Source organism: Lipotes vexillifer, unplaced genomic scaffold, assembly GCF_000442215.2.
Source record: "Lipotes vexillifer unplaced genomic scaffold, Lipotes_vexillifer_v1.1 scaffold240, whole genome shotgun sequence".
Classification (NCBI taxonomy): domain Eukaryota; kingdom Metazoa; phylum Chordata; class Mammalia; order Artiodactyla; family Lipotidae; genus Lipotes; species Lipotes vexillifer.
The window spans coordinates 7,063,027-7,079,462 of record NW_006797481.1 but is presented as its reverse complement, the minus strand read 5'-3'; the positions used below and the strand labels follow the sequence as shown (position 1 = coordinate 7,079,462).

At 38.9% G+C, this 16,436-nt stretch overlaps 1 protein-coding gene across 1 annotated transcript in view; it reads left to right on the top strand.

Moving 5' to 3' along the window:
* The first annotated feature begins 1,820 nt into the window (after nucleotides 1-1,820).
* The window catches only part of TDRD1 (tudor domain containing 1), a 37,197-nt gene continuing 22,581 nt past the window's right edge, over nucleotides 1,821-16,436 (top strand). Inside the window, exons 1-9 of the mRNA XM_007469614.1 lie at nucleotides 1,821-2,082; nucleotides 4,207-4,265; nucleotides 9,706-9,850; nucleotides 12,504-12,609; nucleotides 13,090-13,150; nucleotides 14,297-14,401; nucleotides 14,626-14,808; nucleotides 15,322-15,465; nucleotides 16,019-16,190. Of these exons, the coding sequence (XP_007469676.1) occupies nucleotides 1,821-2,082; nucleotides 4,207-4,265; nucleotides 9,706-9,850; nucleotides 12,504-12,609; nucleotides 13,090-13,150; nucleotides 14,297-14,401; nucleotides 14,626-14,808; nucleotides 15,322-15,465; nucleotides 16,019-16,190 (1,237 nt within the window). The remainder of the gene's footprint in view (nucleotides 2,083-4,206; nucleotides 4,266-9,705; nucleotides 9,851-12,503; nucleotides 12,610-13,089; nucleotides 13,151-14,296; nucleotides 14,402-14,625; nucleotides 14,809-15,321; nucleotides 15,466-16,018; nucleotides 16,191-16,436) is intronic.

Here is a 16,436-nt window from a genome sequence, read left to right as displayed (position 1 = left end):
CGGCCATGGCTCACGGGCCCAGCCGCTCCGCGGCATGTGGGATCTTCCCGGACCGGGGCACGAACCCGTGTCCCCTGCATCGGCAGGCGGACTCGCAACCACTGCGCCACCAGGGAAGCACGGGGGCCACTCTTCATTGTGCGTGGATCTCTCACTGCGGTGGCCTCTCGTTGCAGAGCACGGGCTCTAGGCTTGCGGGCTTCAGCAGTTGGGGCACGTGGGCTGTAGAGCACAGGCTCAGTAGGTGTGGCACACGGGCTTAGTTGCTCCATGGCATGTGGGATCCTCCCGGACCAGGGATCGAACCCGTGTCTCCTGCATTGGCAGGTGGATTCTCAACCACTGTGCCACCAGGGAAGCCTGCCCTAATACTTTAAATGCATGTTCTTTATATTTCTTGTACAGAGTCTAGCATTACTCAATATTCACATCGCCACCCAGCATCCCCTGGAAGTTATTTTCCTTTTGTAATTTCACAGTATTTCTGTCTTACTGCATCCTTCATAGTAGTTCTCAATCTGATCCTTCAGTTTAGGTATACCTGAACATACCTGCTACAGGTATGCTTTCCCTGACAGCTACAGTATCTCCCGCCACAGCTGCCCATCTGCTGGCCTTCTATTAGGGATCTTCCCACCTGTAAGTCTGCTTGCGTATTTCTTTTCTTTCTTTTTGTAAATTTCATTATCTTTTCTGTACTGTCATTGAATTAGGCTGGGCCTGATTTAGAGCAGAGATAGAAGTTTTAGGACACCACGAGGGAGGATTTTTCTGCTCTTTCTTTATCTTCTATTTAAAATAAGTTCAAATAATATTTAGCTATTACTCAAACCAGTTTCAGCTATCTGTTGCCTTTTTTTTTCCTGAGCAGTTTGGGGAAGATAGGCAGAAGTTTTGTCTTCAGGCTAAAGACAAAGCGATAGGTCACTACTGAAAAATAAGAGTTGTTTGTCTACTTATATTACTTCCCCTGCGCAAGCACTTAGTATTTTGAAGGAGTAATAGGAAAACAACAAGCCCACATAATGTCTGATTAGAGGTTTCTCAGAGGCGCTTTACAACAGTATGTGTACCTTATTTTCAGTGAAGGGCACACACAGATAAGTCCTTAAAAGCAGTAGATCCAAGTTACAATTTATGGAAGCCCAGCTGGAGATTATGAAACAGAGCACTTGGGAAAAACAGACCAAACCGGAATCAGCTGAGGCAAATTGTGAAGGATGACTAGGAAGGAAAGGGTTGACCAGGTAGATGAGAGAGTGAGGGCATTCTGAGGACCTGGTTCAGCATAGTCAAAGACATAGCAGAGAAAAAAGTAGGGGAGGATAGAGGGACTCTGAGAGGCTAGACAGGTAGGGTATGACCTGATCTAAACACTACCCTCTATTGTATTTCACCATTAAGTTGTAGGCTTTAGGTCAGAAATACTTTGTTTAAAACTTGATGGTCCTTTTCTATTCATGTTGTTTCCAGAAGCTTTTTAAAGTAAGGAATGGTGTCGAATCCAGAGATAACTCTTTTGATGTCTCTTGATTTGCCCGTTGTCGAATTCTGTTAAGCTTGGAGTTTGTACTTAAAGAATCGTTCTTTTCATGTGCCTGTAGAGCAGGCTTTGATATCATGGTTACAGTTACATCTGCTTTGGAATCATTGATGAGAAAGAGCTGTTACATAAAGAGAAATCACCTGGCCCTGCAGTGCTTCTACTTTTGGAATTAAAAGTTGCCTTTTAAATACATTTCTTCCCTTAGACTTCTGTGAATGTTAAACTGCCGCTTAATATGACGTCAAGAAATAATTTGGAGGCATCTAGCTGTAAAATGACAGAGCCATTTAATTTTGAGGAAAATGAAAGCAAGCTTCCACCGCATGAGTCTTTAAGAAGTCCCGGAGGACCTCCTAACCATCCTAATTTCCGGTTGAAAAGCCCAGAGAATGGAAATAAAAAGAAACATTTTTTGCTTTGTGAGCAAACCAAACAGTATCTGGCTAGTCAGGAAGACAATTCAGTATCTTCAAACTCTAATGGCATCAGTGGAGAAGAGGCTGGATCCAAAGGAGACAGGACAATGCTGCCAACAGGTGAGTAAAACCTGTAGGCTTAATACTACTTGATTCTGATGGTTTCTTCGACTTACCGAAAGTGTGTGTAACTATACACCAGTGTGCTATTAACAGAACAGCCAAATGGCTAACTCACAGGATTTGCATATACATATTAATTTAGAAGGAAAAACCAGATGCCAAGTAGCTACCTTTGGCTACATTAATCACAGAAGGATTCCTGAGGAGAAAGTGTCTACAGACAAGCCTCCCTCCTCCCCACCTGCCCCAATCCAGAGACATACTGGGAATGTAGAAAGGAAACACTCTGGCTTTTTATGGATGTTCTAAAGATTGGCCATATTCTAAAACTACTATGCAGATTTTATGCATGTAATAGCTCACAAAGGTATGTCTAAGACATGTTTCATTTGATTTTTTAAATCATTCCTTTAGTCTTAATTCTAAAAATCTGCTTTTTAAGGAGCCTGGGGCCTGGTGGAATTAGCCTCTGAATGTGTATGAGATGTGATCCTTTAATATTATGGTGATGTAGTTCTCAGAGTATGGCCCTTGGGCCTCTGGAGTCACAAATAATTTCCTAATAATATTAAAACATTATTTGCTCTTTTTCACTGTGCTGACTTTATGCTGGTGGTGCAAAAGCAAGGGTGAGTAGACTCTGGCACCTTGTTAACTTGCCTTTAGCAGGGGTACCAGCCTGGGCTAGTGGTCATTGTTTTTCATTTTCATGCCCTTGCAGTTAAGACAAAACAACCCAGAAGTGTCAGTTTTACTTAAGAATGCCCTTGATAAAGCAGTACAAATTTATTCATAAGTCTTGAGCCTTGTGTACAGGTATTTTTAGCGTTTTGTTTAACAAAATGGGAATTACTCCTAACTTTTGCTGCTTACTGAAGTATGAAAAGCATGTGTGTGATTGAGTGGTGAGCTGAATAGAAACTTTTTTTCTTGGAACATCATTTTTAATTGAAATGAATGACACACTGTGGTCATTCGGGCTTAGATATCTGGCAGTCATTTTCTCAAAAATGGACAAAGTGAGCCTGTCATGTCAAAGAAAACAAGCTGACAGTATTTTGTTGCTAATGATAAAGTGCAAGCTTTCAAGCAAAAATGAGAATTTCAGGAAATGTGTATCTGCCACTCTGAGCTTGACAGCTTCCCAATTCTTAAAAGACTTTTCTGGTGAGATGCATGGTGATATTAACACATAAAGATTTTTCGGTACTGTCTTATGAAATGTGTCAACATTTGGAAGATATGCATAACTCAGGAGTTTCTCAATCTTTTCCTGAAGACCAATGCATGATGCTCTGTAGTCCTGCATGGGTAAAAATCCATTTAAAGTGCAAAATAAATCAATGGATTCTAATATAACAGTATGAAAAGTTTATTGATAACGGTTTTAGATTCCACATTGCAGCTAACCCTTAAACTACCACTTGAGTTTTGGTGTGAATTAAAGGAGAATATCCAGTTACCTGAGAAGGCCATAAAATACTACTCCTATTTGCAACCACGTATGTATGTGAGGCCAGATTTACTTCACAGTTAAAGCAACATATCATAACAAATTGGATTCAAAAGCAGATATGAGAATCCAACTATCATTGGTTAAGCCAAACATTAAAGAGATGTGCAAAATGTAAAACAGTGCCATTCTTCACACATTTTTTTTTTTTTTGCTTTGGAAAACAGTTTTTAAAAAACCATGTCAACATGTAATGCATTTATTTAAGTAAATATATTTAAATGTTTAGTTTTAATTTCAAATACTAGTATTTGAAATTTCTAATACTTAGTTTTAATTTCTAATAATGCTAAATAAATATTGATAGTTACAAGCCATGTAAACAAAAGCTCTTTGAGGTCCTCAGTAATTTCTAAGGGTGTAGAGTCTGGAGTTCAAAAAGCTTGGTAACTGTTGCCTTCGTGAATGGAGGTATGTAGTAGTCAAGGAAATTTCAAACAAATCCCTTTTTTTCATTAGGAAAAGTAGGATGTTACTTATTTATAGTGTAGCTTTAAGGTTATTATGGTATAGCTTTATTATCTGAATGTTACCTAATTGTGTTACTGTACATTTTCAGGAATAAAGTAATATTTGACTTTTATTAGGCATTATGTTTTACATCCCAGGTAACTCTGTGTCACCATTAAATGTTGGAAATAATTCACCACCCAAAGAAGTAAATAGTGTAAGTTATTTATTTTTTCTCTATTTTGTGTTTTTGGATAAAAAATTCTAAACATGTTTTTATATTATGTTAATGTTATGTTATATTATGTTAATGAATTACTCAATTTGCAGGTATTGTTCAAGGTCAGACTGTCTTATCTCTAGCCTAGTATCTTTTTAAAAATAAAATTCAACTTTTTCTATTTAGGTAATTATGGATTGACATACAGTTGGAAGAAATAATAGAGATTCTTTGTAGCTTTTACCCAGTTGTTTCCTGTGGTAATAAGCTGAAGAGCTATAGTGTAATATTACAGTCAGGCTATTGACATAATACAGGCAAGATACAGAACATTTCCATCACTCGAAGGATCCCTTCTGCACCTTTTTATGGTCGCATCCACTTCCCTCCTGCCCCTACCCCCTTCTTAACCCCTGGCAACCATTAATCTAATCCATATTTCCAAAATGGAAATAGGCCCAGCCTATTTCCAAAATGTTGTCATTTCAAGGATGTTATATAAATGAAATCATAGAGTATGTGCCTTTGGGGATTGGATTTTTTTCATTCAGTGTAATTCTCTGGAGATTCACCTAGATTGCTGTATGTATCAATAGTTCAATGCTTTTTATTGCTGAGTAGTATTCTGTGGCTTATTTAAACATTCTCCTATTGAAATACATCTGGATTGTTCCCAGTTTCTGGCTATTATAACTAAAACTGCTGTAAACATTCATGTGTAAGGTTTTATGTGAACATGAGTTTTTTATTTTTGTTTTTGCTCTAGGATAAATGCCCAGGAGTGCATTTTTGGGTCATATAGTAGTTGCATATTTAGTTTTTTAAGAAGCTGCCAAAGTGTTTTCCAGAGTGGCTATACCATTTTACATTCCCATCGAGAATGTTTGAGTGATCCAGATTCTCTGCACCCAGCATCCTCACCAGCATTTGGTGGTGTTAGTATTTTTATTTTTTTCAGTTATTAATGGAATTTATTTATTAAAGAAAATTTGTATTTTATTTTCTCTAACAAGAAATAGTTGTAAACACCCAAGAATTCTCTTTTCCAATTACCAATAGTTTTTTTGTTTTTAACATCTTTATTGGGGTATAATTGCTTTAGAATGGTGTGTTAGTTTCTGCTTTATAACAAAGTGAATCAGTTATACATATGTTCCCATATCTCTTCCCTCTTGCGTCTCCCACCCTCCCTATCCCACCCCTCCAGGCGGTCACAAAGCACCAAGCAGATATCCCTGTGCCATGCGGCTGCTTCCCACTAGCTACTACCTTACGTTTGTTAGTGTATATATGTCCATGCCTCTCTCTCGCCCTGTCACAGCTCACCCTTCCCCCTCCCCATATCCTCAAGTCCGTTCTCCAGTAGGTCTGTGTCTTTATTCCTGTCTTACCCCTAGGTTCTTCATGACATTTTTTTTTCTTAAATTCCATATATATGTGTTAGCATACGGTATTTGTCTTTCTCTTTCTGACTTACTTCACTCTGTATGACAGACTCTAGGTCTATCCACCTCATTACAAATAGCTCAATTTTGTTTCTTTTTATGGCTGAGTAATATTCCATTGTATATATGTGCCACATCTTCTTTATCCATTCATCCGATGATGGGCACTTAGGTTGTTTCCATCTCTGGGCTATTGTAGATAGAGCTGCAATGAACATTTTGGTACATGACTCTTTTTTGAATTTTGGTTTTCTCAGGGTATATGCCCAGTAGTGGGATTGCTGGGTTATATGGTAGTTCTATTTGTAGTTTTATAAGGAACCTCCATACTGTTCTCCATAGTGGCTGAACCAATTCACATTCCCACCAGCAGTGCAAGAGTGTTCCCTTTTGTCCACATCCTCTCCAGCATTTATTGTTTCTAGATATTTTGATGATGGCCATTCTGAATGGTGTGAGATGATATCTCATTGTAGTTTTGATTTGCATTTCTCTAATGATTAATGATGTTGAGCAGTCACATTTGTGTAGTGATAGCTCATTGTGGTTTTGTTTGACTAATGGCTAATGATAAACATCTTTTCATGTGCTTATTTGCCATCTGTGTATCCTTTTTGGTGAAATGTTCTCCATGTCTTTGTCCATTTTCTAATTTGGATTGTTTATTTTTTTACTGCCAAGTTTTGAAAGTTCTTTATATATTACAGATTCTAGTGCTTTGTCAAATATGTGATTTACAAATATTTTCTCCCAGTTTCTGGCTTGTCTTTTTATTCTCTTAACAAGATGTTTAGCAGAGCAAAAGTTTTTAGCTAGGTCCTGGTCAATTTTTCCTTTTGTGGATTATACTTTTGGTGTCAAGTCTAAGAACTTTTTGCTGCTATAGATGCAGAACGTTCTGGGGTTTTTTCCCCCAAAAGTTTATAGTTTTATATTTAAATTTGTGGTTCATTTTGAGTTAATTATAAGTTCTGAGACTTAGGTTGAGGTTAATTTTTTTTTGGCTAGGGATGTCCAATTGCTGCAGCACCATTTGTTGAAAATGTTATCTTTTCTCCACTGAATTGCTTTTGCACTTTTGTCAGAAATTAGGTGGGCTAATTTGTGTGGGTCTATTCTGGATTCTCTTTTCTTTTCCACTGACCTATGGGGTCTTTCCCTCCACCAATACCACACAGTACTGGAGCTATGATGGTCAGTCTTGAAGTTGGGTACAGTGATTCCTCCCACTTTCTGTTTCTTTTTTCAAAATCATTTAATCTAGTTTCCTTCCTTTCCAGTATATATTTTAGAACAATCTTGTTTGTATCTACAAAAAAATCTTGCTGGAATTTTGATAGGAATTGTATTAAGCCTGTATATCAATTTGAAAATTGTTGACATCTTTGCTGTGATGAATCTTCCAATTAACACAATCTGTCTCCCAATTTATTTAGATATTCTTTTATTTCTTTCACTTTGTGGTTTGCAGCTTACCAGCTGTGTACGTTTTGTTAGATTTACACCTAAGTATTGTTTTTTGAGTGATTGTAAATGCTGTCATATATTTTATTTCCATGTGTCCTCAATGTTCATTGCTAATATATAAAAATATGGTTGATTTCACATGTTTATCTTGTATCCTGTGACCTTCCAGGAGTCACTTATTCTAGGAATTTTTTTGTAGACTGCTTGCAATTTTCTACATAGACAATTATATCATCTGCCAGTAAAAGACAGTTTTATTTCTTCCTTTTTAAAATATATGGTTTTAATTTCCCTTTCTTGCTTTATTGCACTGACTAGAACTTCTAGCATTATGTTAAGAGTGGTGACAGTGGATATATTTGTTTCCAAACCTAGGGGGAAAGCACTGAGTCTTTTCACTGTTGAGTATAATGTCAGCTATAGAATTTTTGCAGATGATCTTTATCAAGTTGATGAAGTTTTCTCTATTCCTACTTTTCTGAGAGTTTATATCATGAATAGGTATTGAAATTTTTAAGATGCTTTTTCTTCATCCATTGATATTGTTGTGATTTCTTTCCTCCTTTAGCCTGTTAGTTTGGTGGATTGCATTGATATATATTTTTTTAATTTAACCAGTCCTGCATCCTTGGAATAAGCCCCACTTGGTCATGGTGTATAATTATTTTTTATATGTTGCTGAATTATATCTGATATTGTTTCAATGAGGATTTTTTACATCCATTTTCACAACAGAGCTTGGTCTGTGATTTTCTCTTTTTTATTGTCTTTGTATAGTTTGGGTATCAAGGTAATATTAGTTTTCTGGAATAGAGATTGTATAGAGTTGGTGTTAAATAATTCTTCTTTAAACATTTGGTAGTATTCTCTGGTGGTAAAAACCATATGGGCTTGGGGATTTATTTTTTGGGAGTTTTAAAATTATGATTCAGTTTCCTTAATATTTATAAGGCTATTCAAATTATCTATTTCATATTGTGATAATTTGTGATTTTTCAGGAATTGGTCCATTTTGCTTACATTGTGAAGTCTACATAGAGTTGTTCGAAGTATTCCATTATCATTTTTATATCTTCATGGTCTGTAATAATATATCCCTTATTTCATTCCTGATATTGGTAATTTCTGCCTCTGATTTCTTCATTGTTACTCTTGCTAGAGATTTATCAATTTTGTTCATCTTTTCAAAGGACCAGGTCTTGTTTCACTGATTTTTTTCCTCCAAGTTTTTTTTTTTTAATTTCGTTGATGTCTGCTTTTATCTTTATGGTTTCCTTCCTCTGCTTGCTTTGGGCATGTTTTGTTCTTATTGTTTAGGTTCTTGAGATGAGAACTTACATTATTAATTTGAGACTTTATCTCTTTTCTAGTATGTGACTTTAGAGCTATAAATTTCTGTCTTGGCGATACTTTGTGTCCCACAAATTTGATATGTTTTATTTTTATTTTCTTTTAGTTCAGCGTATTTTTAAAACATTTCCCTGAGACATCCTCTTTGACTCATGCGTTATTTAGAAGTGTATTGTCTAGTTTCCAAATGTTTAGAGATTATCTGTTCTCATTCTGTTACTGATTTCTAGTGTAAGTCCATTGTGGTTGAATAACACCGTCTGTATGATTTAAATTCTTTTAAATTGGTTGAAGTTTGTTCTGTGGCCCAGGATGTTCTTGGCTGGACAAGGGTGGGAGTTCAGCTTCCCAGCATCCTTACTGCTCCCCCCCATATCCTCTGTACTTAACACGAGGTGGAGGGAGGATTGGAGGTGGAAGGGTTTGGAGACACTCCACTCATTACTATTGAATGGTGGTGGAAAATCCTGACTGTCCACTAGGTTTCCTCTTAACACCACCCCAGTGGTGCTGGTAGTTGGGGGGCATGGGGGACACTCTTTACTGCCAGGCAGAAGTCCGTGCTCCCCATGCAGTCTCCACAGGGAGACCCCACGAGGATGAAGTGCTGGCTCCCTACTCTGTTGGCCTTCTCTGATACCACCCAAGTGGGAGAGAGGGGCACCTCACTGTAGCCTGGTGAAGGTGGAGGTGTAGGCTCCCCAGTCTACCTTTGCCCGTGGGATGGGGCCACAGGTTGTTCTGAGGCAACTGTCTGGAGTAGAGCAGTTACTGATAAAGTTTTTATCTCTGGCTGGGCCATCCCTTTCCTGGTCTTTTGGCTAGAGAGAGCAAGCGAGCAGGCTTTTTGTTGGGGCTTTTATCGTCTGTGCCTTTGGGTGTTTCTGACTTCTCCAGCACCGCATCTGGGAAATATGAGGCAGAATAAAAACTCTGGGGACTCACTGCCATGTCCTTCTCTGGGTGCCAAGTTTCTAGCCTGTCTGCTGCCGTCCTTCAGTGTCCCTGTATGTTTATTTTATATATAAGTCCAAGGTTTTTAGTTGTACTTAATCGTAGGAGTAAGGGAAAGTACATCTATCTTATCTCCTCGGCAGAGGAAATCCCAAATCTAATATTTAACAAACAAAACATTATTACCAAGTTTTAATACTGCTATTCTCTTTTCTTAATAGAAGACTAGCAATAATGTGTCTCCTGCAAAATCAAAAAAAGTACACAAGTTGGTTGAGAGTTCCTTGTCCATAAATGATCCAGCACTCTTCAGCTCATTAGGACCTCCTCTTCGATCGACAACTTGCCATCGCTGTGGTCTGTTTGGTAAGCATGTTGCTCTCAGATGCCTGTTAGATTATTCCTTTACACATTTGAAAAATATTTTTATTATGTAAAACATAAAATATAAACAGAAGAGTATATATAAATAATATACCCATTTCCCAGCTTCAACAGCTGCCAACATCCTACCATTCTTGTTCATCCATGCTTTTTTTTTTTTTTTTTTTTTTTTTGTTGGTCCGCGGGCCTCTCACTGTTGTGGCCTCTCCCGTTGCGGAGCACAGGCTCTGGACGCGCAGGCTCACTGGCCATGGTTCATGGGCCTAGCCGCTCCACGGCATGTGGGATCTTCCCGGACCAGGGCACGAACCCGTGTCCCCTGCATCAGCAGGCGGACTCTCAACCACTGAGCCACCAGGGAAGCCCCATGCTTCTTTACTTGATTATTTTTTATACTTTTTTTGAGATAAAACATACTTGCACTGAAAGGCACAAACTCATAGCCCAATCAAGATGAAGAATACTTCCATCTTCTCAGAAGGTTCTCTCATGTCCCTTCCCAGTCACTATACCCCCCAGAGGCAACCACTATTGTTGTTTCACCGTAAATTAATTTTACCAGTTACAGAATTTCTTGTAAATGGAATCATACAATATAGACTCGGTGCGAAGCTTTTCCTGTTCAGAAAATATTTCTGAGTTTAATCCATGTTTTTGCATGTACATTAATTTTTTTGTTCGTTGCTGAGTAGCATTTCATTGCACGATATCACAATGTGTATATCTGTTCTGTTGAACATTTCGCTTGTGTCCAGCTTTTGGCTATTATGAATAGAGCTCTCTACACATTTTTGCATAAGTCTTTGTGTGTACATATGTTCCCGTTTCTTTTGGGTACAAACCTAGGGGTAGGATTGCTGAGTCAAAAGGTAAGTGTATGCTTAACTTTATAAGAAAAAGCCAAACCGTTTTCCAAAGTAGTTGTCCCATTTTGTATTCCCACTGGGAGTGAGTTCTGGTTGCTCTACATCTTTGTCAACATTTGGTGTTTTCAGTCCTTTTAATTTTAGCCCTTCTCATGGATGTGTAGTGGTATCTCCCTGTGGTTTTTTTGTTTTGTTTTGTTTTGTTTTTTGTGATACGCGGGCCTCTCACTGTTGTGGCCTCTCCCGTTGCAGAGCACAGGCTCCAGATGCACAGGCTCAGCGGCCATGGCTCACGGGCCCAGCTGCGCCGCGGCATGTGGGATCTTCCTGGACCAGGGCACGAACGCGTGTCCCCTGCATCGGCAGGCAGACTCTCAACCACTGCGCCACCAGGGAAGCCCCTCCCTGTGGTTTTAATTTGCATGTCCCTCATGATCAGTGATCTTGAGCAGTTTTCCTGTGCTCAGTGGCTATTTGGATACTTCGGTTCTTTTTTCCAATTTCTTTTAGAGTGGAGGCATTTGAGGCCAGCCGGACTTCATTGTTTCTTTATGTATTTTTTGTTTTGTTTTTCAGATAACTTGTTTTCCTCTGCCTGGAAACTGATAGGTTTTTTTTTTAAACTTCATTTCAAAAACTTCCTGGGTTTTTCTAGGTGTGATTCTCCTTGTTGGTTTTTGTCTTGTTATTTTTAAATGGCATGAGGTGAACCTCATCAGACTGTGCTTGCACATGCCTCTTTTCACCACTGTGGATTTTCTGTTCCCTTTGATTGTTCCTTTTATATCATGTGTTCTGGGTTCTGCTTTAGGAAAGTCAGTTGTGTTTCCAGTCTGTCTGATAACAACCAGGGTTCTTGGCCTTCCCCAGTCAATAGAAATTGATCAGAGGACAGGCAAGAAATTCAGGCAAGGCTTTATTGGGGCAGCAGGGGGAGTGAGAACAAACAGCAGGTTCTCTTGCTTGCTCACTCCCTGAGTGGGGGGTGAGCTTGTTGCTTATATGGGGTGAGGGTAGGAGTGTGTCCAGGGGTCAGGCCGGCGGGGTGACTTTAGGCGGTTTGCCCACCTAAGATGATATCGTGTGCAGGGGGCATGTGCAGTACGCTGCTTTTCCTCCCGACCTCCTGGTTTTGCTCCTGGCTCGTTAAAAGTGGCAGTTGGGTTTTTCTGGCCTCTTGGTATCTTCTGTCCAGAATTTGCCCCAACTGCACATGCACGCAGTTATCTTTAGTCCCGTACGGTTTCTTTGTATTTTGTGGCTCGAGGAGAGGTGTGTCCAGGTGCAAGCACTGGGGCAAAGGGGCCCAGGTCCCAGCCTGTCTCATGTCCTCCTTCTCTTTTTCATCTTGGCACTCCCCTTTCTCTACAGTTCAAGGGAGCTTTATAAATTCAGTTTTTTTGTTTGTTTGTTTATTTTTGCGGTACGCAGGCCTCTCACTGTTGCGGCCTCTCCCGTTGCGGAGCACAGGCTCTGGTCGCACAGGCTCAGCGGCCATGGCTCACGGGCCCAGCCGCTCCACGGCATGTGGGATCCTCCCGGACCGGGGCATGAACCCGTGTCCCCTGCGTTGGCAGGCAGACTCTCAACCACTGTGCCACCAGGGAAGCCTTATAAATTCAGTTTTAACACCTAATCATAAACAGCATAATCCTCTTCACATATTCTCCTTGATATGATTAATAGAATGACGTCTTTGAAACGGTCTTGTTCCTGCCAACAAATATTTGCAATAAGACACTGGTGGTGTCATGGGCTGTGTTCTGTAGGGCCGCTGAGGTGCTCACAGTGCAAGCAGACGTACTACTGCTCTGTCGCATGCCAGAGAAGGGACTGGGCAGCCCACAGCATCGTGTGCAAACCCGTTCAGCAGAAGTAAGTGTGATTTTTTTTTTTTACATTCATTAGAGAATATTTTAAAATACGGGTTTTTTTTTTGGTAGTATAAGGATCAAATCAGGTAAGCAGGCCATAACTATGTAAAAGTTGCTGCTTTTTACTTTTTTATTTAAGTATAACATAAAATCTGAAGTGAACAGGTCTACAATTTTTGATCCCCAGAACTCTGTTTTAAGTAATGTAGGTAGTATCTCCATTTTGCAGATAGGGAAACTGAGGCTTGGAGATTGTGGCTATCTCCCTTTCATTAGGTGACTTTTGGAAGAAGCACACCTGCGCACAGGGCAGACCCTTGCATAGCCAGCATGGGGTTGTTTTACTTTGTTACTACTGTGATTCTTTCTGGAAGAAGCTGTTTTGCTCTTTCTGGATTTTGTTGAGAATTTAACATTATTGTGGCCCTTACTCTTAATTGGTTCTGTGCTGTAAGCATTATAATTGGTTGCTTTATTACAGTTTCCACAAACTTGAAGATAATAAATCACCTTTTGAAACAAAGAACGAAGTGAAAAAAGAGGTATGATATACTTCTCTTTGCCTTTAGAGTGAATTTTTAATGACTCCCTTTATTTTGAAATGAGGACTTAAGCTAAATAAAATATTTATGACTTATTTCTCCATTTCACCAGTGTTTGTTTATTCCTGTTGAATAAATCTGTACACCCTAATGATAGATTTGGGGAGCATTGGGGGTCTATGAGAACTGTTTATGCCCAGCTTTTTTCCAAAAAGGACTTGAGATGGCCGTGTCTCGCTGTAGGTGGACTACTGAGAAAGTCCTCTCTTTGTAGTCCCTGCATGCACATGCTCTCTAGCTTTATGTATTGGATTCTAATAGGGTCCTGTTATCTAAGGAGCACTTTTTCCTGTTAATACTTTTCTTCCATGTAGGTAACTGTATGGGGTAAATCATTTGCAATCTGGAAAATATCAGTGATGTCCAACTCATATTTTATAGGTAAATTTTAGCTTTCTCTAGCTGGTCCTAGCTTCTACTTAAAAAAAAAAAAATCCATTCCTATAAAAATGTTAACAAGTGAAAACTTAAAATACTACCCTCCCCACCCCGTTTTAAAAAATAACCTCAGCATTGCCATCACCATCATGGCCTGATTCTCGGGTGATCCCAGTGCTATGCACACTGCCTATGGACGGTGTTTTAGTGACTCTAGAAGACGTATGTTATTTCTCTACACCCTCATTCAAACCTGGGAGTCAGGCTGTTTTGACCTCGGTTCTAGCAAATAGTGGCCATGGTATCATTTATTTTATTTTACGTTATTTTTTTATTTTTTATTTATTTATTTTTGACTGCATTGGCTTTTCGTTGCTACACGTGGGCTTTCTCTAGTTGCGGTGATTGTGGGCTACTCTTGGTTGTGGTGCACGGGCTTCTCATTGCAGTGGCTTCTCTTGTTGTAGAGCATGGGCTCTAGATGCACGGGCTCAGTAATTGTGGCTCACAACTGTGTAGCAGTCTCAGTAGTTGTGGCCCACGGGCTTAGTTGCTCTGCAGCAGGTGGGATCTTCCCGGACCAGGGATCAAACCTGTGTCCCCTGCATTGGCAGGCGGATTCTTAACCACTGTGCCACCAGGGAAGTCCGGCCATGGTATCATTTAAACATGTGCTTGTAACCCACTCAATGTGTTTTTTCAAACCAGAGTGACTGTCCTCTTGGAGTTACTAAAGAAATAGCCATTTGTGCTGATAAAATAATGTTTTCTGATTTGAGAAGCCTACAACTCAGGAAAACCATGGAAATAAAGGTATTTGTTGTTTAATTTCCATAGACAGAGATCCAAAGAACTATAGATTTTTATTTCCTTGTTTCCTGTGTTTGAGTTTATAAGACAGCTCCAAAATACAACTGAAATTGATAAAGATTGCAAAAACTTGTCTACAGTACTTTTTGTATCTTGTTATAAAGCTTTACAAAATTAACATTTGCTCTGTTCTCAGTGAGTTATTGCAACTTTTTTGTCTTTGAAAGGGTATAGTTACTGAATTCAAACACCCAGGTGACTTTTATGTGCAGTTACATTCTTCAGAAGTTTTAGAATACATGAACCAGCTGTCTGCGAGCTTAAAGGAAACATATGCAAATAAGGCACGTGAAGAAGATTATATTCCTGTAAAGGGGGAAGTTTGTGTTGCCAAGTACACTGTCGATCAGGTAACCCCTAATGAAATATTTAACAAGACATTTTAATTTACTTTGGTCCTATCAGCTTGACACCAGAGCTTTTAATGATGCATTAGATGGCTGGAGGTGAGACTCTGGTCACCCTGCTGTTTTTGTTCCTCAGTCAGGACTCCACATCTGTTTGCTTACTTCCTCCCTGCCTGAGGCCTCTCCAGCTCTGCATGTAGGCTCCTCAGTTGCTGGGTACAGAATGATTGCTAGTCCTAGAGCTTGTGTTTATTTGTGTAACTGAGGCATTAGTGTGTCACAGAGTCCGCTGGGCTAGAATAGCCCGGGTATTGTTGTGTATATTAAAGCATCTAAAATGGACAAATTTGGGGATTTCTGAGCCAGATTCTTAGGAAATTAAGGTAACTTGTTAATAGAGTAATCTCAGAACAGAACAGTAACTTTTCCTTTGCATGTCCTGTAGATTGAGAGTTTTTAAACCTAAGATGGTGAAATGCTGTTTAGAAGCAGAATACCGTTATATTTCACTTTCAGACCTGGAACAGAGTAATAATACAAGATGTTGATGTGCTGCAGAAGAAGGCACAAGTCTTACATATTGATTATGGAAATGAAGAAATAATTCCAGTAAACAGAATTCACCAACTAAGTAGAAAAATTGACTTGTTTCCTCCTTGTGTAAGTCTCTTTTACTTTTTGAATTCCTAGTAGCATCCCAAAGGAGCTGTTTTTAATGTTTTGATGGACACAATATTTGTGTGTTTGTTGCCATGGTTATTATGAGAAAGGACCTATTGGTGTATCTTTTACTATGTAGAGAAACAATCATGGACTTTCTTGGCTCCATTTTATTAGGCATTACTTAGTTAAGTACTGCCTCAGGTAGGAAACTTAGCATTTTTAGGGACATCTTATCAATCTACTCTTTAAAAACAATCATTTTTATATTTATTACATTATTTGGAAGAGACTTGAATTTATGTGTAATTGAGGGATAATAACCATCCTTTGATTAACTTCTCAAACTTCAAGTCCCAAAAGGAAAAGCATTGTGGATAGAATATCAAGAGAGACAAATAATTATTCATAAAATTGTTTATCGGATTAGTACTTGAAGATTTTTGATGAATATTCAGCATGAAATTTGTCTTTAAAAAAATCTTGGCATAATTAATTAGAAAAAAGTCACTTTCAAATACTAATTTTTAGTAACTTGTGTAAAATCTTTCAGGCCATAAAATGCTTTGTAGCCAATGTTATCCCAGCAGAGGGGAATTGGAGCAATGATTGTATCAAAAGTATTAAATCACTGTTAATGGAGCAGTACTGCTCTCTAAAGATTGTGGACATCTTAAAAGAAGAAGTGATTTCCTTTGCTGTGGATGTTATGCTGACAAGTTCAGGTAAGATCTGAATCTTTCTTTTTAAATGGAGTGCTTAATATGTTATTTAGTGCCCACCTGTTACTCAGAGAAGAAATAGAAGCATGAAGTGAGACCAAGTAAGCCCCACTCTGGAATCATTCAGATTGTGATGGGGAATATGGCCTTGGCTCTGCTCTTGCAGTTGGCAGTTTATCAAAGACAAGGCACAAGTTTATGGAATTGGGTACATTAAAAGGCTAGATCTAGACTTATGGGAAAACTCTA